General features: G+C 42.7%; 1 protein-coding gene across 1 annotated transcript in view; it reads left to right on the forward strand.

Annotated features, from left to right (window-relative positions):
• The window catches only part of LOC121002299 (ATP-dependent translocase ABCB1-like), a 1351406-nt gene that overhangs the window by 290082 nt on the left and 1034336 nt on the right, over window positions 1–26988 (forward strand). The window contains exon 12 of the mRNA XM_040433696.1: window positions 13491–13694. Coding sequence (XP_040289630.1) covers window positions 13491–13694 — 204 coding nt within the window. The remainder of the gene's footprint in view (window positions 1–13490; window positions 13695–26988) is intronic.

A 26988-nucleotide genomic window follows, 5' to 3' on the forward strand; every position in this document is an offset into this window, starting at 1 on the left:
TCTCTCAGAGTGGGAATGCACCTACAATGCACCCCTACATGATTTCTAAGTGGGAGAACTTGCAAAATCGCAGGGTGTTCAAATACTTCTGTTCCTCACTGTAAATATCAAGTCCTACAACTGCACTGAAATCATGTCATTATAATAAAAGCTGTCATTCGTGTTTTTTCAGACAGTTTGTTGGTGCTGAAAAATGAGCATTTGCATTATAGATTTTAAAGCACACCTGTTGCATACTGAACCATATACATTGAAAATGAAAACATTAATAAATAAATATGGAGCAGACACTAAAAAAACAGTTTTTCTATATTTGCCCCATTGTGGTTGCTGGTGGGCTGCAGAGAAGTCCCTAGGAATGTCTTGTTCCCTTTTCAGATACCCTTTTCTGTTTGTTAGGGTTGTGCCCACTAAAGTGTTACTGGCATTTGTTGACGTAAACAATATATAAATATATATTGTCACAATAATTCACATAAATCTACCATCACTTTAAGTGGCAGACAGGTATAATGGTTACAGTTAGTGTTCAGTTAATTATCGCGAGCAAATGGATCAGGTAAGTATGTTTTTTTTTGGTTTGTTTTTTTACACTATTTCAGGATAAATTTGATTTGTTGCGAAGCCGAACTTCCTTGTGCTTCATGGTAGCAATTGGATTAACCTGAAATAGTGTAAAAAAGAAAAAAGAAAAAAAAAATCATACAGTAGTTAGCTGATTCATTTGATCTCGATGGGCCAGCCGCTGCCATCTTGCTTGAAGATCTCATACGAAATCCCGTGCACAGAGACGTATGACGCTCTCTGTCATTGCATCCACTACTTAAAAAGAAATGCGCTTCGTGATGAAGTAATTTGTAACAAAGCAAATTTCATCTGTAGTAGTGATGGACGAACATCGGCCAGGGCGACCACGTGTTATCGACTTTCACCTATTATCATTTACGATTTATTCAAGAGGGGGGATTTTGTTAGACATGTTTTTAATCAAATTTTATATTTTTAGTTATTTTATACATATATATTTGACATGTATTTGTACTGGCCTACAGTAATATTGATATCCAATGATTGTCTAATATACCTCCAGCTACATAATCACTTGATCTTTTCTGTCCGGTTAATGCCTAATGTTTGGGGCTTGTACTCCACTGGCCTGCAGTAAAATTGTTATCCAATGACCGTCTAATATACCTCTAGCCATATAATAACTTGATATTTTCTGTAAGGTGAATGCCTAATTGTTGGGGCCTCGGAGGAATTCAAGTGATTATGTGGCTGGAGGTATAATAGACGGTCATTGAATATCAATTTTACTGCAGTCCAGTGGAGTACAGGCCCAAACATTAGGCATTCACCATACAGAAAAGAACAAGTGATTATATGGCTGGAGGAACATTAGGCAGTCACCGTATGACAATTTTACTGTGGGCCAGTTAGATTACAGGTCCCAAAAATATGCATTTATCGTACAGAAAAGATTAAGTGATTATGTGGCTGGAGGTATATTAGACGGTCATTGAATATCAATTTTACATCAGGCCAATGGAGTAAAGGCCCCAAACATTAGGCATTAATTTACCGGACACAAAAGATCAAGTGATTATGTGGCTGAAGGTATATTAGACGGTCATTCGATATCAATTTTACTGCAGGCCAGTGGAGTACAGGCCCCAAAAATTAGGCATTCAACGTACAGAAAACAACAAGTGATTATGTGGCTGGAGGTATAATAGACGGTCATTGAATATCAATTTTACTGCAGGCCAGTGGAGTAAAGGCCCAAAACATTAGGCATTCACTGGACAGAAAAAAATCAAGCGATTATGTAGCTGGAGATATATTAGACGGTCATTCGATATCAATTTTACTGCAGGCCAGTGGAGTACAGGCCCCAAACATTAGGCATTCACTGTACAGAAAAGAACAAGTGATTATGTGGCTGGAGATACATTAGGCGGTCAACGTGTAACAATTATACTGTTGGCTAGTTAAATTACAGGCCCCAAAAATTATGCATTCACCGTACAGAAAAGATCAAGTGATTATGTGGCTGGAGGTATACTAGATGGTTAGTGGATAACAATTTTACTGCAGGCCAGTGGAGTACAGGCCCCAAACATTAGGCATTCACTGTACAGAAAAGAACAAGTGATTATTTGTCTGGAGGTACATTAGGCGGTCACCGTGTAACAATTATATGGTTGGCTAGTTAAATTACAGGCCCCAAAAATTATGCATTTACCGTACAGAAAAGATCAAGTGATTATGTGGCTGGAGGTATATTAGACGGTTATTATATATCAATTTTACTGCAGGCCAGTGGAGTAAAGGCCCAAAATATTAGGCATTCGCTGTAGAGAAAAGATCACGGGATTATGTGGCTGTTGGTATATTAAACGGTCATTGGATAACAATTTTACTGCAGACAAGTGGAGTATAGGCCCAAAAACATTAGGCATTTACCGTATAGAAAATATCACGTGATTATGTGGCTGGAGTAACATTAGGCGGTGACCGTATAACAATTTTACTGTTGGCAAGTTAGTTTACAGGCCCCAAAAATTATGCATTCACCGTACAGAAAAGATCAAGTGATTATGTGGCTGGAGGTATATTAGACGGTCTTTGGATATAACAATTTTACTGCAGGCCAGTGGAGTACAGGCCCCAAAATTTATGCATTCAACGTACAGAAAACAACAAGTGATTATGTGGCTGGAGGTATAATAGACTGTTAGTGGATATCAATTCCACTGGAAGCCAGTGGAGTACAGGCCCCAAACATTAGGCATTCACCGGACAGAAAAGATCAAGTGATTATGCGGCTGCAGATATATTAGACGGTTATTGGATACCAATTTTATTGTAGGCCAGTGGAGTACAGGCCCCAAACATTAGGTATTGAACGTACAGAAAACAACAAGTGATTATGTGGCTGGAGATATATTAGACGGTTATTGGATAACAATTTTACTGCAGGCCAGTGGAGTACAGGCCCCAAACATTAGGCATTCACTGTACAGAAAAGAACAAGTGATTATGTGGCTGGAGGTACATTAGGCGGTCAACGTGTAACAATTATACTGTTGGCTAGTTAAATTACAGGCCCCAAAAATTATGCATTCATCATACAGAAAAGATCAAGTGATTATGTGGCTGGAGGTATACTAGATGGTTAGTGGATAACAATTTTACTGCAGGCCAGTGGAGTACAGGCCCCAAACATTAGGCATTCACTGTACAGAAAAGAACAAGTGATTATTTGTCTGGAGGTACATTAGGCGGTCACCGTGTAACAATTATATGGTTGGCTAGTTAAATTACAGGCCCCAAAAATTATGCATTTACCGTACAGAAAAGATCAAGTGATTATGTGGCTGGAGGTATATTAGACGGTTATTATATATCAATTTTACTGCAGGTCAGTGGAGTAAAGGCCCAAAATATTAGGCATTCGCTGTAGAGAAAAGATCACGGGATTATGTGGCTGTTGGTATATTAGACGGTCATTGGATAACAATTTTACTGCAGACAAGTGGAGTATAGGCCCAAAAACATTAGGCATTTACCGTATAGAAAATATCACGTGATTATGTGGCTGGAGTAACATTAGGCGGTGACCGTATAACAATTTTACTGTTGGCAAGTTAGATTACAGGCCCCAAAAATTATGCATTCACCGTACAGAAAAGATCAAGTGATTATGTGGCTGGAGGTATATTAGACGGTCTTTGGATATAACAATTTTACTGCAGGCCAGTGGAGTACAGGCCCCAAAATTTATACATTCAACGTACAGAAAACAACAAGTGATTATGTGGCTGGAGGTATAATAGACTGTTAGTGGATATCAATTCTACTGGAAGCCAGTGGAGTACAGGCCCCAAACATTATGCATTCACCGGACAGAAAAGATCAAGTGATTATGCGGCTGCAGATATATTAGACGGTTATTGGATACCAATTTTATTGTAGGCCAGTGGAGTACAGGCTCAAAAATTAGGCATTGAACGTACAGAAAACAACAAGTGATTATGTGGCTGGAGGTATATTAGACGTCATTGGACATCAATTTTACTGCATGCCAGTGGAGTACAGGCCCCAAAAATTATGCATTCAACGTACAGAAAACAACAAGTGATTATGTGGCTGGAGGTATAATAGACGGTTAGTGGATATCAATTTTACTGGAAGCCAGTGGAGTACAGGCCCCAAACATTAGGCATTCACCGGACAGAAAAGATCAAGTGATTATGCGGCTGCAGATATATTAGACGGTTATTGGATAACAATTTTATTGTAGGCCAGTGGAGTACAGGCTCAAAACATTAGGCATTCACCGGACAGAAAAGGTCAAGTGATTATGTGGTTGGAGGTATATTAGACGATCATTGGATATCAATTTTTCTGCAAGCCTGTGGAGTACAGGCCAGAACATTAGGCATTCACCGGACAGAAAAGAACAAATGATAATGTGGCTGGAGATACATTAGGCGGTCACCGTATAACTCTTTTACTGTTAGCTAGTTAGATTACAGGCCCCAAAAATTATGCATTCACCGTACAGAAAATATCTAGTGATTATGTGGCTGGAGGTATATTAGACGTCATTGGACATCAATTTTACTGCAGGCCAGTGGAGTACAAGCCCCAAACATCAGGATCAGGAATTCACCAGACAGAAAAGATCAAGTGACTATGTAGTTATAGGTATATTAGACGGTCATTAGATATCAATTATACTGTAGGCCAGTGGAGTACAGGCCCCAAACATTAGGCATTCACCATACAGAAAAGATCAAGTGATTATGTGTCTGGAGGTATATTAGACGGTTATTGGATTAAGATTTTACTGTAGTCCAGTACAAATGCATGTTAAATACATATGTTTAAAAGAACTAAAAGTATAAAATTGGGTCAAAAACATGGCTGACAAAATCCCCCCTCTTGAATGAACCCCAAATGATAATAGGTGAAATTCGATAACACATGGTCGTCACAGGTGTTGAATTCCTACGAGGCCCCAACAATTAGGCATTCACCGTACAGAAAAGATCAAGTGATTATGTGGCTGGAGATATATAAGACGGTAATTGGATAACAATTGTACTGCAGGCCAGTGGAGTACAGTCCCCAAACATTAGGCATTCACCGGACAGAAAAGGCCTTTTATGCCGCTGTATTTACATAAGACAGGGACCATGCTTTGTTCTGGGTGGTCCCTGTCCTGACGCCGAGAATGGCTGCGCATCGGTAAGGTCTGGGAATGGATGGGAAAATAATTCCTCTGACTCAAGTTAAGGGGCTATGGTGGTGGTGTATTTGGGGGAGAGGAGGGTAAAGCTACAGAGGATGAGGAGGGTGCAGAAGAGTGAGTGAGCCACTCAACCAACTCTGGTGCGTAATTGAACGCATCTTCTCCAACTTCCCACTTAGGCTCCGGCCTTGTGCACCTGCCCGACCCCTACCATCCCTGCGGAATGGCCTGCCTCTTCCTCTGCCTGTCATTTTCAAAATGACCCTGTGACAAAGTCCCTATAGAAGAGCAGTATTTGTGGAAGCATGTATATCGCAGTCCTCAATCAATATTTGGTGGAAGCCGGTATATCAAACCCCTTAATATATGGTGGATGCCGGTGTATCGAAGGCATCAATCTATATTTGGTGGAAGCTGCTATATCAATTTTGTGGAAATAGGTATATAGAACCCCTTAATGAGTATTTGCTGGAAGCTGGTATATCAAACCAATTAATCAATATTTGGTGGAAGCTGGTGTATCACAGTCCTTAATCAATATTTTGTGGAAGCCGGTGTATCACACCCCTTAATCAATATTTGGTGGAAGCTGGGGTATCACACCCCTCAATCAGTATTTTGTGGAAGCAGGTATATCAAACCCCTTAATCAGTATTTTGTGGAAGCAGGTATATCGCACCCCTTAATCATTTTTTTTGGGGCAACAGGTATATCACACCAGTTGCAATTAGTTATTCCAATAGCGTTTGTCCCTCTATCTTGCTGCAGTGTCGCAACAGAACCGCACACAACTGCTGCACAATACAAATATACCTTTAATATACCTTCTAACATAGAAAGTATATTATAGTGCATTTGTATTGTGCAACAGTTGTGTGCAAATACACTATAATATACACTACAAACAGAATAGTTTCAAATAAAAAAGTAAACACACATACTTACCTCCATGTGGCTGTCAGCTATTTGGTGTAGACCTTCTTCCGTTCTGTGTCCTGTGCTGTAGACTGCCGGGCTCAGGCAGCACAATGACTATGAAATCATTGCGCCATCTGCTCTTGCCTATGATATCAAAGGGAACACGGGAAGAGAGATGTTGCTTCCATGTCGCGCCGCTGACTCTGCAGCATTCTGATGCATCACTGTCCTGAGGACAGGGATACAGCTGAATATTGAGGGATGAGCGCTTCCACAATGGAAGCGCTCATTTCCCTCAGCCCTGCTGCCGCCCTCGACTTATGTACAGGGCCACGCCGCCTGAGGCAATCATCTCACCTCGCCTAATTGGTGGTGCAGCCCTGTACATGATGTATAGTACAGTATGATATTAAACATAACATCATCAGACATCCGTGCAAAACATAACAATTTTGTAAGAGTGCAAATGTAAGTCATTTGGAGTCTACCCCCTTACATGTTTACATGAAATATATAATGGAGGAATTATTTCTTACATTAAAGCAGTTGCCCAATTTATTTGTTTCACCAAAAACTGCTTTGGTCAGGTAAACAATATAAATTAAATTTACCTTCTCCATCACCATACTAACCAGCCAATCACTGGCCTCAGCTTTCACCTTTACAGCCACAGCAAGATTTCACTGGCTGCAGTCCAGGAAACTTTACAGAACAGTGGTGCTGGATCAAAGGAGGCTGGTGAATGTAAGGTTCTCGCAGCACTTTCTAGTAAAATATATAAATAAATAAATAGCTCAGAAAAACCCTTTAACCCCCTTCAGGACCCTGCCATTTTTCACCTTAAGGACCAGGCCATTTTTTGCAAATCTAACATGTGTCACTTTATGTGGTGATAACTTTAAAACACTTTTACATATCCAGGCCATTCTGAGATTTTCTCGTCATGTATTGTACTTCATGACAGTGGTAAAATTGAGTAAAAAAAAAATATTTTTATTTAAAAATAAAATTTACCCAAAATTTGGAAAAATTAGCAAATTTCCAAATTTCAATTTCTCTACTTTTATAATAGATAGTAATACCTCCAAAAATAGTTATTACTTTACATTCCCCACATGTCTACTTATTTTTTGGGGACATTAGAAGGATTTGAAGTTTAGAAGCAAATCTTGAAATTTTTCAGAAAATTTCTAAAACACACTTTTTCAGGACCAGTTCAGATCTGGTCACTTTGTGAGGCTTACATAATAGAAACTACCCAAAAATGACCCAATTTTACAAACTAAACCCCTCAATGTATTCAAAATTGATTTTTACAGACTTTGTTAACCCTTTAGGTGTTCCACAAGAATTAATAGAAAATCGAGATAAAATTTTAAAATGTCACTTTTTTGGCAGATTTTCCATTTGAATCCATTTTTTCCAATTAACAGCCAAACAAAACTCAATATTTATGGCCCTGATTCTGTAGTTTACAGAAACACCCCATATGTGGTCGTAAACTGCTGTACGGGCACACGGCATTGCGCAGAAGAAAAGGAATGCCATACGGTTTTTGGAAGGCAGATTTTGCTGGACTGGTTTTTTCACACCATGTCCCATTTGAAGCCCCCCTGATGCACCCCTAGAGTAGAAACTCCAAAAAAGTGACCCTATTTTGGAAACTACGTGATAAGGTGGCAGCTTTGTTGGTACTATTTTAGAGTACATATGATTTTTGGTTGCTCTATATTACACTTTTTGTGAGACAAGGTGACAAGAAATAGCGGTTTTGGCACCGTTCTTATTTTTGGTTATTTACAACATTCATCTGACAGGTTAGATCATGTGGTATTTTTATAGAGCAGGTTGTCACGGACGCGATAATACCAAATATGATTACTTTTTTTGTTTGTTTGTTTCAGTTTTTCATAACAAAGTATTTTTGCAAAAAAAAAAGATTTTTTTAGTGTCTCCACATTCTGAAAGCCGAAGTTTTATAAATTTTTTGAGCGACTGTCTTGTGTAGGGGATAATTTTTTTCGGGATGAGATGACGGTTTGATTGGCACTATTTTGGAGTGCGTATGGCTTTTTGATCGCTTCCTATTACACTTTTTGTGATGTAAGGTGACAAAAAATGGCTTTTCTTACACTGTTTTTATTTAAAAAATTTACGGTGTTCACCTGAGGGGTTAGGTCATGTGATATTTTTATAGAGCAGGTCCTTACGGACGCGGCGATACCTAATATGTATACTTTTTTTTATTTACTTAAGTTTTACACAATAACAGCATTTTTAAAACAAAAAAACAACAACTATGTTTTAGTGTGTCTGTGAAGGTTCTCATTTATCCAGGTCATGGTATATCTATAAAAAATAAATCAAGGCAACTGGACTTACTGTAGATTTCTTGAAAACGTTTCACTCGTTCTCCCAACGAGCTTTCTCAATGTTTTAGTGTCTCCATATTCTCCACACTAAGGCCGAATGCACACGGCCATGTTCCGCAGCCATGAACGCACGTTGTCATAGCAACTAATGACGCTGTGCGCTCCTGTTGTCAGCAGGAATCCAGGCCGGCATACCACGGACTGTTCACGGCTGCGGAACACGGCAGTGTGCATTTGGCCTAAAACTTATGTTTTAGTGTCTCCATATTCTGAGCCATAGTTTTTTTTGTTTTTGGGCTTTTGTCTTAGGTAGGGGAAATTTTTTTTACGGGATGAGGTGACAGTTAGATTAGTACTATTTTGGCGGGCATACGCCTTTTTGATCACTTGGTGTTGTACTTTTAGTGCTGTAAGGTGACCAAAAAATGGTTTATTTAGCACTTATATTTTTTTTTACAGTGTTCATCTGAGGGTCATGTGATACATTTATAGAGCTGGTCGATACGGATGCGGCGATACCTAATATGTCTACTTTTCTTTTTTTCCCTATTTAAAAATAAAATAAAAATGTCTTTATTTGGGGAAAATGACGTTTTTTTACTTTAATTGAAACTTGAAATTTTTGGGGGGAAAACTATTTTTTTCAACTTTTTTTTCACTTTATTTTTTGTCCCACTTTGGGACTTCAACTTTTGGGGGTCTGATCCCCTTTACAATGCATTCCAATACTTCTGTATTGGAATGCATTGGCTGTATGAGTAAGGCTGGGTTCACACGAGTGTGTCCGGATTAGTTCCGGATGCGTCCCGGTGTGTTGCGGCAAACCCGCGCGAGTAGGAATGCAATTGCAGTCAGTTTTGACTGCGATTGCGTTCCGATGTTCAGTTTTTATCGCGCGGGTGCAATGTGTTTTGCACGCGCGTGATAAAAAACCGACTGTGGTACCCAGACCCGAACTTCTTCACAGAAGTTCAGGTTTGGGATCGGTGTTCTGTAGATGTTATTATTTTCCCTTATAACATGGTTATAAGGGAAAATAATAGCATTCTGAAAACAGAATGCATAGTAAGTGATCAGTTGAGAGTTAAAAAAAATAAAAAAAATTAACTCACCTTCTCCGTTTGTTCGCGTAAGTCCCGGTCTCTTCTTTACTTCTCAAAAGATCAACTATGGGCTAAAGGACCTTTGGTGACGTCAGATCACATGCTCCAATCACATGGTCCATCACCGCGGTGATGGACCCTGTGATTGGAGCATGTGATCTGACGTCACCAAAGGTCCTTTAGCCCATAGTTCATCTTTTTAAAGAACTAAAGACCGGGAGAACTACGCGAACAAGAGGACAAGGTGAGTTAATTTTTTTTATTTTTTAACCCTCAATTGATCACCTACTAAGCATTCTGTATTCAGAATGCTATTATTTTCCCTTATAACCATGTTATAAGGGAAAATAATACAGTGTATAGACAGTCACCTAGCAACTGTGCGTGAAAATCGCACCGCATCCGCACTTGCTTGCGGATGCATGCGATTTTCACGCAACCCCATTCACTTCTATGGGGCCTGCGTTGCGTGAAAAACGCAGAATATAGAGCATGCTGCGATTTTCACGCAACGCATAAGTGATGCGTGAAAATCATCGCTCATCTGAACAGCCCCATTGAAATGAATGGGTCCAGATTCAGTGCGGGTGCAATGCGTTCACCTACCGCATTGCACCCGCGCGGAAATCTCGCCCGTGTGAACGCAGCCTAATACAGTGTGCATTACTCATACAGCTTTCTGCCTGTGAGATCCAGGGGGCTGGATCTCACAGGCTCTCCACTGGAAGGCAGCCCCGATGGCAACTCCGATCCCCGCCCGACAGTGCTGACCGCGGCGCATGAAGGGTTAATGTGCCGTCATCGGTGATTTCACTGATGCTGGCCCATGCAGCAGGGGTCCGGCTATAAGCGACTGCCAGACCCCTGCTGCAGATCGTCCGCCCGATCCCCATGAAGTACATGTACTTCACAGGCCTTTAAGTCCCGCAAAGAAATTACGTATAGTGATGGATGAACTTCTGCCGGGACGGTTCGCGAACGCGATCGCATGTACACGATCAAATGTTCGCGGCGGGTCCTATTCATTTTAATGGCAGACGAACTTGAAAAACCTTCAGCTCATATTTGCAGCCAAGAAATAATTACTAGAAGTGCACAAATAGTCCCACAACATGGACAGTGACATACCAGATGTATTATTCAAATTTTGCGATTTCTATTCATTGTTTTTTTTCAATGCAAAATATCGGCAATATAATTTTCTCTTACGCGCATGTGCAAATGCAAATGCACTATAAAGAAAGTATATTGGTATATAACACCCCGCTTCAATCAGTTTTTTTGTGGGACGACTGGTATATCACACCAGTAGAAATTATTTGTTCCAATAACGCAGTATCGCAGAACCGCACACAACTGCCTCACAATACAAATGCACTATAGTATACTTTCTAACATAGAAAGTATATTATAACATTGTACAAGGAAGGCAATCCATTAGAATATTGCCCTACAGGGGAGTGCTATTCTGGCCCTGATAGTCTAACCACAGACCACCCGCCCTGATAACAGTGACCCCGTCCAGAACCTTACCCTATATAAAAAATGGCCCTAGTAAGCCCCTAGCCCCTAGGCCCCTGACTTCCAGGTGATCACTATATAGATCTTTGTGTTTTTGACTCATTATAAAAGTATATTAGAAGTATATCGCACCCCTCTGTGTATCACACCTATCGATAGCACACCTATACAAGTCCTTAAAATGACTTTTGTGGCCCTATTATCTAGCGTTTGGTGTCCCTAACAGCCTGTCCCCGCTCCACACAGCAACCTCTCCCTACACTGGCAAAACACTGAATGTAAAATGGCAGCCAGATCAGGTTTATTTATAAGGTAGGGGGTATGTCCATGTGCTGAAATGTCTCAATTGGCTGTTCTGTACCACCTGATGGATGTGTCATGGGTCAAAGTTCTTCATAATGTAAAAGAATATTTCTCCATATGTTCGCATGTTCGGCAAATCACAAACACGTAAAGTTCGCCGCGAAACGACCGCCGGGCGAACCGCAAGGCCATCTCTAATGACGTACATGTACGTCATGGGTCCTTAAGGGGTTAACCTAAAGCACAGTCATTTAAGTATACCAAATACATTGATATACATTAATCAAGTAAATTAGCATTGACACAAGACAATTATAATTTCTTTTCTTAAAGTGTATCTGAGTTTTTTTTTTTTAAATACCTTGCATAATATGTTTCAGCTGCACAGCTAGATGCATTTCACTCAGAAGCAGTGGCTACCTCCCTTCTGCCAGTACTGTATATGGTGACCTCACTTCACTTACTTCCCACTATGTTTATTTTCCTCTAGGGAGCTCAGAAAGATAATAAAGAGGGATAAATCACACTTAAAGAAAAGCAAAAGACTCCTGTTATGTTCACAAACAGTGTAGATGCAGTTGTTTTATCAGGCTCACAATCTCAGCTAGCTCTGACACAACCACACTGCCTCTCAGCCACCTTAGGCTACTTTCACACTTGTGGCAGGACGGATCCGACAGGCTGTTCACCATGTCGGATCCGTCCTGCGGCTATTTCGCCGTGTCGCCGGACTGCCGCTCCGTCCCCATTGACTATAATGGGGGCGGAGCTCCGGCGCAGCACGGCGGTGCAAGGCGAAAGGCCGCCGGACTAAAATTACTGCATGTCAGGCTTTTCAGTCCGGCGGCTTTCGCCGTGCTGTGCCGGAGCTCCGCCCCCATCCCCATTATAGTCAATGGGGACGGAGCGGCGGTCCGGCGGCACGGCGAAATAGCCGCAGGACGGATCCGACATGGTGAACAGCCTGTCGGATCCGTCCTGCCGCAAGTGTGAAAGTAGCCTAATGAGTCTTGGTTACTTTACAACAGGTAATGGACTGCAACTTAGGTGGAAGAGAGACCCCTTAGTAGCAATGACTACAGCTTTTTTTCAGGTGGATGCAGATGTTTTTTAAATGAAGTGAGTTAAAAATTTGTTAAGTTACACCATTCTCTATTTAAAGGGAATCTGTCACTAGCAATTTACCCAAATTTTTTTTTCATGAATCCATGTTTAACAGAGTACCTTTTTTCCATCTGTGTGATTTTTTTGATTGTCAGTCTTGTCATTTCTTCAAAAAATCGATTCTTGTGATATGTAAATGACGCTGTAAGGAGCCCAGAGGGGCGTTCTTCTTTCTCCACGGTGCCCAGGAACGCCCGTCTGAAGTGCCGTGCCCGCCGAAATTTCCAATCTAATAACGCCTCCAAGTTCATCTAAATCCCCTCCCAGAGGCGCGGCTAAGTGCTCAACACCCCCCCTCCTCAGCGCCGCGCTCTGCTGCAAACACCCCGATCCTCCTCTCGCCGGCATCCCAAATCCCGCGCAGGCGCAGTGCCGTCACTCATCTCATCATAGCGCAGGCAATCGCCGGCACTGCGCCTGCGCGGGATTTGGGATGCCGGCGAGAGGAGGATCGGGGTGTTTGCCGCAGAGCGCGGCGCTGAGGAGGGGGGGTGTTGAGCACTTAGCCGCGCCTCTGGGAGGGGATTTAGATGAACTTGGAGGCGTTATTAGATTTCAAATTTCGGTGGCACGGCACTTCAGAGGGGCGTTCCTGGGCACCGTGGAGAAAGAAGAACGCCCCTCTGGGCTCCTTACAGCGTCATTTACATATCACAAGAATCGATTTTTTGAAGAAATGACAAGACGGACAATCAAAAGAATCAGACTGATGGAAAAAAGGTACTCTGTTAAACATGGATTCATGAGAAAAAATTTTTGGTAAATTGCTAGTGACAGATTCCCTTTAATGAAATGAAATTGTGTGAAAGTACAGTGACTCTAAAACCTATTTCTGTTTCTGTCTTTTAGATTACTGGAAGTCAACTGGGATTACTAACAATGAGTCTGGCAACTTTGCTTGCTACAGTCATAATTTGTTTTGTATTTGGCTGGCAACTGATGCTTCTTATCTTGGCATTTAGTCCTTTGCTCGCTGGAATAATGATAATTGAACAGAGGTCTATAGCAAGTCATGCATCCAAAACACACAAGGCCCTGAAGGAAGCTGGAAGGGTATATTTATTTCATTTCTGCTTCGCAATCATGCAAATAGATTTGCTTCCCAAAAATACACTACGTGCAGAATTATTAGGCAAATGAGTATTTTGACCACATCATCCTCTTTATGCATGTTGTCTTACTCCAAGCTGTATAGGCTCGAAAGCCTACTACCAATTAAGCATATTAGGTGATGTGCATCTCTGTAATGAGAAGGGGTGTGGTCTAATGACATCAACACCCTATATCAGGTGTGCATAATTATTAGGCAACTTCCTTTCCTTTGGCAAAATGGGTCAAAAGAAGGACTTGAGAGGCTCAGAAAAGTCAAAAATAGTGAGATATCTTGCAGAGGGATGCAGCACTCTTAAAATTGCAAAGCTTCTGAAGCGTGATCATCGAACAATCAAGCGTTTCATTCAAAATAGTCAACAGGGTCGCAAGAAGCGTGTGGAAAAACCAAGGCGCAAAATAACTGCCCATGAACTGAGAAAAGTCAAGCGTGCAGCTGCCAAGATGCTACTTGCCACTAGTTTGGCCATATTTCAGAGCTGCAACATCACTGGAGTGCCCAAAACCACAAGGTGTGCAATACTCAGAGACATGGCCAAGGTAAGAAAGGCTGAAAGACGACCACCACTGAACAAGACACACAAGCTGAAACGTCAAGACTGGGCCAAGAAATATCTCAAGACTGATTTTTCTAAGGTTTTATGGACTGATGAAATGAGAGTGAGTCTTGATGGGCCAGATGGATGGGCCCGTGGCTGGATTGGTAAAGGGCAGAGAGCTCCAGTCCGACTCAGACGCCAGCAAGGTGGAGGTGGAGTACTGGTTTGGGCTGGTATCATCAAAGATGAGCTTGTGGGGCCTTTTCGGGTTGAGGATGGAGTCAAGCTCAACTCCCAGTCCTACTGCCAGTTTCTGGAAGACACCTTCTTCAAGCAGTGGTACAGGAAGAAGTCTGCATCCTTCAAGAAAAACATGATTTTCATGCAGGACAATGCTCCATCACACGCGTCCAAGTACTCCACAGCGTGGCTGGCAAGAAAGGGTATAAAAGAAGAAAATATAATGACATGGCCTCCTTGTTCACCTGATCTGAACCCCATTGAGAACCTGTGGTCCATCATCAAATGTGAGATTTACAAGGAGGGAAAACAGTACACCTCTCTGAACAGTGTCTGGGAGGCTGTGGTTGCTGCTGCACGCAATGTTGATGGTGAACAGATCAAAACACTGACAGAATCCATGGATGGCAGGCTTTTGAGTGTCCTTGCAAAGAAAGGTGGCTATATTGGTCACTGATTTGTTTTTGTTTTGTTTTTGAATGTCAGAAATGTATATTTGTGAATGTTGAGATGTTATATTGGTTTCACTGGTAAAAATAAATAATTGAAATGGGTATATATTTGTTTTTTGTTAAGTTACCTAATAATTATGTACAGTAATAGTCACCTGCACACACAGATATCCCCCTAAAATAGCTAAAACTAAAAACAAACTAAAAACTACTTCCAAAAATATTCAGCTTTGATATTAATGAGTTTTTTGGGTTCATTGAGAACATGGTTGTTGTTCAATAATAAAATTAATCCTCAAAAATACAACTTGCATAATAATTCTGCACTCCCTGTATTTACTATTAATATTAGTGGCTCACATAGTATGTAGTTTAACCCTGCAGTCATATTCCCTTCTGCAAGACTGCAGGATTACAATACACGTAACTTATTTTTTACTGTCTGTTAACAATAGCATGTGTTATACTGGTGGTCTGTCCCCACCACAAACCTCACTTCTCCTGTTGGGCACGCTCACTGCATTCTCCAGTCTGTGTTCCTGGCATTGCAGGCCCACCCGCAACCTACTTCCTGGACTATTCTGTAGGCTACTCCACCTCTCCAACCTGAAGTGTTCTCCTTCCTACTTCCTGCTGGCTGTGCTTCTCCTCCTGCATTCTATAGGGCACTCACACATGGTCAGCATACCCTAGTTTTTCTCAGCCAATGGCAGGCCATTTAGCATATTTAAGGTAATTTTCCTTTTGGGAAGGTGCCTGAGCTATAGGTTCTAGTAGTCTACTGCCCTGCAGATATGTGCTGTATTGTCATGTGTCTGCCCACGTAATGACTTTTACCTGATCTCTGGTTCCCAACTCACTCTCAGTGCTGCTTGGAGTCCAGTACATACATTGCAATTTTTTATCCTTTGACTTCAATGGGGTTCGGGGTCAAGTTCGGGTCCCGAACTCGAACTTTTTTGTGAAGTTCGGCCAAACCCGTCGAACCCGAACATCCAGGTGTCCGCTCAATTCTACAAACAACCAATAGGTCAGGGCAGGTGGCACAGGTAAAGGTCAGGCAGTCCAGGTCAGCAACAGGAGATTCAAAGCAAACAGGCAGGGATAAAACAAGTCCAGAAACACAAGCACGGGTCAGGTATATAGGAACACAAGAAGATATATCAGCAACCTTTGCAGGACACAAGGACCTTGACACTCAGGCATCTGGGAAGGCATGCAGCATATATAAATGCAGTAGGGCTAGGATTGGTCAGTGAGGTTACACGATCTAACCCATAAAGCACAGGAAGTGACGCGCGCCGGCCCTTAAGGAAGTGCTGCAGGGAAGAAGCAGCAAGCATGCCGTGGCCAGAGCTGAAAGGAAACTGTTAAGCGGATCCCAGAAAATACAGTATCTGCAAGGACAGAGCCCAGGACTGCAGCAGTGAATGGAGAAGCACAGGCAGCAGATCACCGCTGAACATGGCACCCAGGACCGCAGTGGTAAGCAGGAGAACAGTGGCGCCTTGCACTTTATCAGAAAATGTCTGACTTAAAAAAAAAAAATAATAATTACTAAATTGCTAGTTTTATTTGTCACATTGCCCCATGAATAAAATTTAATAAAAATTGATCAAGATAGTACTAATAAAAATTTCAATTACAAGCCCTCACACAGCTCTATAGACCAAATATAAAAATATATGGTTTTTTTTTCATAGGATTTTTTTTTTAAGTAGTAAAACATAAAAACTGACCTGCAGAATAAGGTTGTGCAATATTCAAGTTGAGAGCAGCACAATACCCCTCACGAAACAAGAATGCAACAGATCATCTCACCAACTGATCCAGATCTGTTGTTCAATATACATCCACAAATATAGATACTGGTTACCTTTTTGGAGATGCTGACATCATTGCTATCTGAAGAATAAGTTTTTGATGTCATGCTTAGCACACAGTGAACCATGCTAAGTGTTAATTGCATGTCGTCGTCCCCCCCCCCCTTGCCAGTGGCACACCATCAATTATGTATTGCTGTTCTCATAATAGCATTCCCATTATGAAACACCTTTTATAAAATTATTCCAAAAAGTTATATTTCGAGTTTACTCATGCAGTATGACAGAATGGGGTACTTACAAATAGTTTTTTGTTGTTTAACCCCCTATTAACCGGGCTCATTTTCACCTTAAGGACCAGGCCATTTTTTGAAAATCTGACCAGTGTCACTTTATGTGTGAAGAACTTTAAAACGCTTTTACTTATCTAGGCCATTCGGAGATAGTTTTTACATCACATATTGTATTTCATGACACTGGTAAAATGGAGTTAAATCTTTTTTTTTATTATTTATAAAAAAATACCAAATTTACCAAAAATTGGGAAAAATTTTCAAATTTCCAAGTTTCAATTTCTCTACTTCTATAATACATAGCAATACCTCCAAAAATAGTTATTACTTTACATTCCCCATATGTCTGCTTCATGTTTGGATCATTTTGGGAATGCAATTTTATTTTTTTAGGACGTTACAAGGCTTAGAAGTTTAGAAGCAAATCTTGAAATTTTTCAGAAATTTTCCAAAACCCACTTTCTAAGGACCAGTTCAGGTCTGAAGTCACTTTGTGAGGCTTACATAATGGAAACCACCCAAAATGACCCCATTTTGGAAACTACACCCCTCTAGGTATTCAAAACTTATTTTACAAACTTTGTTAACCCTTTAGGTGTTCCACAAGAGTTATTGGCATATGGAGATGAAATTTCAGAATTTCAATTTTTTGTCAAATTTTTCATTTTAATCAAATTTTTCCAGAAACAAAGCAAGGGTTAACAGCCAAAAAACCCTTAATATTTATTGCCCTGATTCGGTAGTTTATAGAAACACCCCAAATGTGGTCCTAAACTACTGTACAGGCACACGGCAGGGCGCAGAAGGAAAGGAACACCATATGGTTTCTGGAAGGCAGATTTTGCTGGATTGGTTTTTAGACACCATGTCCAATTTGAAGCCCCATTATGCACCCCTAGAGTAGAAACTCCAAAAATGTGACCCCATTTTGGAAAAACTACGGGATAAGGTGGCAGTTTTGTTGGTACTATTTTAGGGTACATATGATTTTTGGTTGCTCTATATTACACTTTTTGTGAGGCAAAGTAACAAAAAATAGAAATTCTGAAATTTCATCACCATTTGCCATTAACTCTTGTAGAACACTTAAAGGGTTAACAAAGTTTGTAAAATCAGTTTTGAATATCTTGAGGGGTGTAGTTTCTTAAACGGGGTCACTTTTTGGAGTTTCTACTCTAGGGGTGCATCAGGGGGGGCTTCAAATGGGACATGGTGTCAAAAAACTGCCTTCCAAAAACCATATGGAGTTCCTTTCCTTCTGCGCCCTGCTGTGTGGCCATACAGCAGTTTATGACCACATATGGGGCTTTTCTGTAAACTACAGAATGAGGGCAATAAATATTGAGTTTTGTTTGGCTGTTAACCCTTGCTTTGTTACAAGAAAAAATGGATTAAAATGGAAAATTTGCCAAAAAATACCTGTTTTGGCACCGCTTTTATTTTTTATTTACAACGTTCATCTACGGTTAGATCATATGCTATTTTTATAGAGCAGGTTCTTACGGACGCGGCAATACCTAATATGTATACTTTTTTATTTATTTATTTAGGTTTTACACAATATCATTTTTGAAAAAAAATAATCATGGAAGGGGTTAAACGGCTGACATCTGTGGGATGATGTCAGCCATTTCAAGCAGAGTGTCAGCAATGTGCTGACACTCTGCTTGCTAACCACTCGGCCATCCTGAAATTGAGAGGGAGGGCGGACGGATGATCGCGTTCCTGCCCGCACTGCTGCACTGCCCGCACCCCCCCCGCGCGCGCACTGTGCCCGCCGGCACATCACAAAGAGGGCTGCATGGTGGGGGTAAACATTTAAAAAAGGCATTTTGAACTTTTTGATCCCCGCGGTCATGCATCGCGGGGATCAGAAACTTTCAAAAGCGCTGCAAACGGCAGGTCTGAATTGACCTGCAGTTTGCAGCGATCTCAGCAGGCACCCAGTTCGCCCTGTGTCCGTAACAGGTTAATGTTATGCATTGAATAACCAGTATGCCCTGTACGCCCTGTGTCCGTAACAGGTTAATGTTATGCATTGAATAACCAGTATAGTTTTGTATGGATACATCAGGGTTAACATTCCTGACTCTGCCCCTCTAGGAAGCTATTAGCGGGACTTAGGTCTGCCCCTATTTTAGTCAGTTTCTAGCTGAGGAAGTGAAAGGAGTTACATGTACTACACCTACATCGCAGAGAATCACTATCTCTGAGAGATCCACAAAGCTATATTTACTCTACAGTAGAGATGTCACGAACATAAAATTTTCCGTTCGCGAACGGCGAACGCGAGTTTTTGCAAATGTTCGCGAACCGCCATTGACTTCAATAGGCAGGCGAATTTTAAAACCCACAGGGACTCTTTCTAGCCACAGTAGTGATGGAAAAGTTGTTTCAAGGGGACTAACATCTGGACTGTGGCATGCCGAGGGGGATCCAAGGCAAAACTCCCATGGAAAATTACATAGTTGAAGCAGAGTTGGGTTTTAATCCAAAAAGGGCATAAATCACCTAACTGTAACGGTCGCGTACACACACACACAGGGGGGAGGGAAGTGACCACTGCGCTCCACCCTTACCCCTGGCCCTGCCTCCTTGCCTCGCGAGTCCTAATGACAGGGGATAACTGGACGGCAATCCCTAACTTGGAATAAGTGCAGGGATGACAGACAGAAAAACAGGACGTGAACGGACCGAGTCAATACCAGGAAAGCTACAAAGTACAAATGGAGCAAGCAGAGAATTGTCAGGAGAAGTCGGGGTCATAAATACCAGGAGAGACGTGAAGTACCAAAGGAGTCAGCAGAGGATCGTCAGGAGGAGGCCGTTGGTCAGAATACCAGGAGAGCAGCAAAGTACACAAGGAGCAGGCAGAGGATCGTCAGGAATTCAGCAGGAGGTAAGTACGCCAGGAAAGACCAAATCACAGGTGGAACCTAAATTAACAGACAACCTGTGGCCAGCAGGCTGCCTGTATTTATAGTGGGGAGTGAGGGTCATGTGACGTGGCCAGCGTCACATGACCGACAGACCAACCAGTCGAGCACCGAGTGATCAGCTCGGCGCTCAAGGCAGACTTAGGAGCAGGGAGCCACCCAGCTAGTAAAGCCGCCCTGGGAACGAGGTAAAACACAGATCCTCGTTCCCGAAGCTAAGCAGCAGGTCTGCGGCTAATGGGGGACCGAGTGTACCTTCGGAACCCCGTTACACTAACAATCCTAATTTTTTTTGGAATAACTTGGTTTAAAACATCCAGTGTGTGTATACGATCAGGTATGATGTTGTATCGATCAGGTAGTGGAAGGGTTACGCCCGCTTCACAGACATTGACAGACCAAACTCCCCTTTTAATGCACCGCAAACAACTGCAAACAGTCCATTTGCCCAACTGCAAACTCCCCATTTGCACAAGGTTGGATACCAAGCTAGCCATGTCCCGTTAATGTCATTGAAGGTTTCTTCCTCCACCCAGCCACGTACAACACCAAGGGTCCCCGAAAGGTGAATTGAATTTATTTTTCGAACGGGGAGATGGTTAAAAAAACGCTGGCTCCCCCCCCTTTGTTTGAATCCACGGTCACTGCGTCTGTGCCGTGCAATTTACTCTCACACCCGATATGAGTGTTATTTTCTGTAGTTCTCTTCTCATCAGTTTAATCCCTGTTACGTCCCCAATCTGGGGTCCATTTATTGAATTGATTTTTCGAACGGGGAGATGGTTAAAAAAACGCTGGCTCCCTCCCCTTTGTTTGAATCCACGGTCACTGCGTCTGCGCCTTTTCAATTTACTGTCACACCCGATATGAGTGGTATTTTCTGTAGTACTATTCTCATCAGTTTAATCCCTGTTACGTCCCATATCAGGGATTGCCTTTTGTGAAAAAAAATTTAGGCCGGGTACCTTCGACTGCCTTCACAGTGACAGACCAAACTCTAATACACCAAACTGAATTGATTTTAGGAACCGGGAGATGGAAAAAGCAGCTTGGTCGGTCCTCTTACTCCCAAGTTGGGGCACTGTGCGTGCACGGAGCAATGTGCTGTGACACCCTATATGAGTGGTGTCTTAACTAGTACTATTCCTATCAGTTTAATCCCTGTTACGTCCCCTATCCGGGGACGTTTGTCGAATTGATTAACCATTGCCGAATTAACGAACCATTACGACATCCTGAAATAATTTAGTTCTGAGCTCTGTACTTGCTTTGTATTGGAATTGATGGGGATTTTTTTAATTGTCTGCATTATTTCTAATAAACTATTAAGAGACTTTATTATGATTTTTTTATTTTATCTATTAAAAACCCATACAACTTAAAAGAAAAAAGAAAAAAAAAGAAAATTAATGTTTTTTCTATGAGAAATTATCCAGCCGATCGCTTTTGGTCTGATCATAATGAATGAATCAACGGCCTTATCATCTGGGATGTGGCAACATTGCCAACACACTCATAGAGGTGATGATCACTTCATTGTGATACGCAAGCCCCTTCACCACGACAATGTAACGATCACGAAGGGGAATTGACACATGTATGTGCCTTTTTTTTTGTTTTGTTTTTGCTGCCACAGTGCAGCACCAGAGGCCAGAAAAATTAGGCATGTACACATGCCTGAAAAATAATGGTATTGTTGCAGCCTCTGTTGTAGCAGCGGCCAGAAAAATAGATGTTTTCCAGGCAGAAAGGTGACTAAAACATTGCGGCTTGAACCCTAGTTGGGGGCGGAGAATTCACGAAAGTCATCCGGTATGCAGATCTTAAATACAGCAGCGTGGGGACCATTTTGAGGCCAAGGCATGTCATCAGGCCTTTTGTTAGTCAAACGTATCCCCCACTGTCAGTACCTTCGGGATTCATGCCTCATTCATCTTAATGAAGGTGAGGTAATCAACACTTTTTTGACCGTGGCGACTTCTCTTGTCAGTGACAATGCCTCCTGCTGCACTGAAGGTCCTTTCTGACAGGACACTTGAAGCGGGGCAGGCCAGAAGTTCTATCGCAAACTGGGATAGCTCAGGCCACAGGTCAAGCCTGCACACCCAGTAGTCAAGGGGTTCATCGCTCCTCAGAGTGTCGATATCTTCAGTTAAGGCAAAGTAGTCTGCTACCTGTCGGTCGAGTCGATCTCTAAGGCTGGATCCCAAAGGGCTGTGGCGATGTGTAGGACTAAAAAAAGGTCCACATGTCCTCCATCAACAACACATCTGTAAAGCGTCCATTGTGCTGTGACATCCCCCTTATAAGCTGTGTAAAGCATATTTTTTAGTTTGGTTTTGAACTGCTGCATCCTTTCCGACTTTCGATAATTTGGTAACATTTCCGCCACTTTCTGCTTACACCGGGGGTCTAGTAGCTTGGCCACCCAGTACAGGTCGTTCTCCTTCATCCTTTTTATACGAGGGTCCCTCAACAGACATGAAAGTATGAAAGACCCCATTTGCACAAGGTTGGATGCCGAGCTACTCATTTCCCGTTCCTCGTCCTCCCTGATGTCATTGACGGTCTGTTCTTCCCCCCAGCCACGTACAACACCACGGGTCCCAGATAGGTGACAACAACGAGCACCCTGGGATGCCTGCTGTGGTTGTTCTTCCTCCTCCTCAAAGCCACATTCCTCCTCTGACTCCTCTTCCTCATACTCCTCTTCCAGCGTTGCCGCAGGTCCGGCAAGTGATGATGACAAGGCTGTTTCTGGTGGTGATGGTGACCACAACTCTTCCTCTTCACGCTCATCTACAGCCTGATCAAGCACTCTTTGCAGGGCACGCTCCAGGAAGAAAACAAATGGGATGAGGTCGCTGATGGTGCCTTCGGTGCGACTGACTAGGTTTGTCACCTCCTCAAAAGGACGCATGAGCCTACAGGCATTGCGCATAAGCGTCTAGTAACGTGGCAAAAAAATTCCCAGCTCCGCAGAGGCTGTCCTAGCACCCCGGTCATACAAATACTCGTTGATGGCTTTTTCTTGTTGGAGCAGGCGGTCGAACATTAGGAGTGTTGAATTCCAACGTGTCGGGCTGTCGCAAATCAAGCGCCTCACTGGCATGTTGTTTCGCCGCTGGATATCTGAAAAGTGCACCATGGCCATGTAGGAACGCTTGAAATGGCCACACACCTTCCTGGCCTGCTTGAGGACGTTCTGTAAGCCTGGGTACTTAGACACAAAGCGTTGTACGATGAGATTCAACACATGTGTCATGCACGGCACATGTGACAACTTGCCCAAATTCAATGCCGCCAACAAATAGCTTCAATTGTCACACACCACTTTGACAATCTCCAGTTGGTGCGGGGTCAGCCACTGATCCAGCTGTGCGTTCAGGGCGGACAGGAGTGCTGGTCCGGTGTGGCTCTCTGCTTTCAGGCAAGTCAACCCCAAGACAGTGTGACACTGTCATATCCGGGATGTGGAATAGCCCCTGGGGAGCTGGGGGGATTCAGTTGATGTGCAGCCAGACGCCGCAGCAGAAGAGGACTCAGCCGAGGAGGTTATGGAAGAGGATGGAGTAGGAGGAGTAGAGGAGGTGGCAGTAGGCCTGCCTGCAAGTCGTGGCGGTGTCACCAACTCCCCTGCAGAGCCACGCATTCCATGTTTGTCAGCCGTCAGCAGGTTGACCCAATGCGCGTAGGTGATATACGTGCCCTGGGGTAGGTGATATACGTGCCCTGACCGTGCTTTGCAGACCAGGTATCAGTGGTCAGATGGACCCTTGCCCCAACACTGTATGCCAGAGATGCCATGACTTCCTTTTCAATTTCAGAGTAGAGGTTTGGGATTGCCTTTTTTGAAAAAAAAAATTTGTCCGGGTACCTTTCACTGTGGTGTCCCAATAGCGACAAATTTTTTGAAGGCCTCAGACTCCACCAGCTGGTATGGTAAAAGCTGGCGGGCTAAGAGTTCCGTCAAGACAGCTGTCAGACGCCGGGCAAGGGGGTGACTTTGTGACATTGGCTTCTTTCGCTCAAACATGTCCTTGACAGACACCTGACTGTGGGCAGATGAGCAGGAACTGCTCAAGGCGAGAGACGGAGTGGCGGATGGTTGAGAAGGGGCAAGGAGGACAGCAGTGGTTGACGTGGCTGAAGATGCTGGACCAGGAGGAGGATGGCGGCTTTGAGTTTGTGTGCTGCTTGTACTCATGTGTTGATCCCATAGGCGTTTGTGATGTGCGATCATGTGCCTTCGCAAAGCAGTTGTACCGAGGTGGGTGTTGGACTTCCCACGACTCAGTTTCTTTTGGCACAGGTTGCAAATGGTATTGCTGTTATCAGATGCAGACACACAAAAAAAATGCCACACTGCTGAGCTTTGCAATGACGGCATTCTGGTAGTGGCAACAGCATGCGTTGATTGGCGTGCTGTCTGGCTGACCCCAGGTGCTGATACATGCTGTCTGACTGTGCCACTAGCTCTTTGCGACGACCTCCCCCTGCTTCCAACTCGTCTCCTCCTTCTCTCTGTCTCCCCTTCTGATCTTTCCCCCTCTTCTTCTTCTCTTCGAGCAGGCACCCACGTGGCATCCACGGACACATCGTCATCATCAACCACTTCACTTGTATCTGACACCTCAGCAAAGGAAGCAGCAGCGGGTACAACATCATCATCATCATCATCATCATCATCACACTGTACGTCCATGTGTGTAATCCTGCCTGACTGAGACATATCCCTGTTATCTACATCCTCTGGCAATAATAGTTGCGCATCACTAATTTCATCCAACTGATGTGTAAATAACTCCTCTGACGGATCAAGTGAAGCGGCTGTGGTGGCTGTGGTCGTAATGGTGGTGGTGGTGGTGGTGGCGGCGGGCGGGAGAGTGGTAACTTGAGAGCAGGTAAACAAAGCTGAGCTGGAGGAGCATGGTGTGTCAAGGTTCTTAGCAGAAGCTGGTGAAGATTGGGTGTCCTGTGTAAGCCAGTCAACTATTTTCTCCGAATTTTTCGGGTTCAGGGTACGTGGCCTATGAAAACTGGGCATTATTCCAGGGCCAGTGGAAATCACAGCACCACGACGGCCCCTGCGGGGTGGCCTGCTTCTGCCTGTCATTTTTTTTTAGATAAGTGGTACTATGCGTGCAAGGTACTGTGCCACCCTATATAAGTGGTGGGCAGTGGGCACAGTACAGTCTGTGTGGGCCTGACACACACTGGGTTGCAACTGCGGTTATATTTATTACAGAGAAATAATAAATTTACTTTAGTTTTATCTGCAAGGTATTGTGACACTCTGTAAATCGCAGAATCAGGGTAATAAATATTGAGTTTTGCTTGGCTGTTAACCCTCAATGTGTTAAAGAAAAAAATGTAATAAAATGGAAAATCTGCCAAAAAAGTGAAATTTTGAAATTTAATCTCCATTTTCCTTTCATTCTTGTGAAACACCTAAAGGGTTAACAAAGTTTGTAAGATCAGTTTTGAGTAACTTGAGGGGTGTAGTTTCTACAATGGGGTCATTTATGGGGGTATCCACTATGTAAGCCCCACAAAGTGACTTCAGATCTGAACTGGTCCTTAAAAAGTGGGTTTTAGAAATTTTCTTAAAAATTTAAAGAATTGCTTCTAAACTTCTAAGCCTTCTAATGTCCTAAAAAAATAAAATGACATTTCCAAAATTATGCCAACATAAAGTAGACATATGGGGAATGTTAAGTAATAAATGTTTTATGAGGAATCACTTTCTGTTTTAAAAGCAGAGAAATAGAAATTTAGAAAATTGTGAATTTTTCAAACCTTTTGGTAAATTTGGCATTTATTCATAAATAAAGGTGAAATATATTGACTCAAATTTATGACTGTCATGAAGTAGAATGTGTCACGAGAAAACAATCTCAGAATGGCTTGGATAAATAAAAAAGTGTTCCAAAGCTATTACCACATAAAGTGACGCATGTCAGATTTGTAAAATATGACCTGGACACTGGGGCATCAATGACCCTTGGTCATGAAAGGGTTAAGAAGGAGATATGCAGGAGGACAGCTGCTACTGTGTCCTGGAAACTTTACTTTCCCAGGATGCTTTGCACTCCACAATATTTTGCACCACCCACACTGCAGCATCTTAGCAACAATAAAAACAAGGTGCAAGGCAATTTGTCACCGCTGGATGGTGCTATGAACACATTTATCACTACAGAAATACCAAAACTAATGCAGACGTAATCTGTAATGATTCTCAACACTGCTGGGCAGAACACTCCCCATCTGGCTTCAAGAGATGCCACTACTGAATCCTCCTTTCTTAGCAACCCATTTTGGTCAATCGTGGGATCGAGCTTCTTCAAAGCTCTATCCTTGGAGACTGTTTGCCCTTTGATAAGGTAGTAAATTTCCTTAGAATAACATTCATGTTTTATAGTGCAAAGTATTATGTTTTTTACTTTTTCTAAATTAGCAGCGGTAAAGGCATGTTTGCAGGGATGTCAACCTTTGCAGGGCATCTGAGTTATGGGTAATATTGATTTGTAAGACTGAGCTATATGAACTAGACAGGCTATAGCACGTACAAGCGACATCCAGGTGGAGAACCTGTCAAAGTGATGAGATTTGAGTTGGTGGTCCGAAGTCACTGTGCGTAGAACAGATACTTCAGGTCGGATTTCCTCATCGGCATCTGGGTCTACCAATTTGAACGTGTTGTATCCAATACTGCAAGACGTTGAACGGTACAGGAATGCAGGACCCATAAACCATGTTGTGTCCTTAAGGTGGCTCGCTGCGACAGATCTAGTTGCATGTTCTGCAGGATTATGCTGTGTAGGCACATAGTGCCACTTTTTAGGACAAGTGGATCTCCTGATCCTAAGCACCCGATTGCAGACGTAGACATAAAAGCATCTGGTTTCATTGCAAATATATCCTATGACTACCTTGCTGTCTGTAAAAAAC

The sequence above is a fragment of the Bufo bufo genome, chromosome 5, assembly GCF_905171765.1.
Source record: "Bufo bufo chromosome 5, aBufBuf1.1, whole genome shotgun sequence".
In the NCBI taxonomy this organism is placed as follows: Eukaryota; Metazoa; Chordata; class Amphibia; order Anura; family Bufonidae; genus Bufo; species Bufo bufo.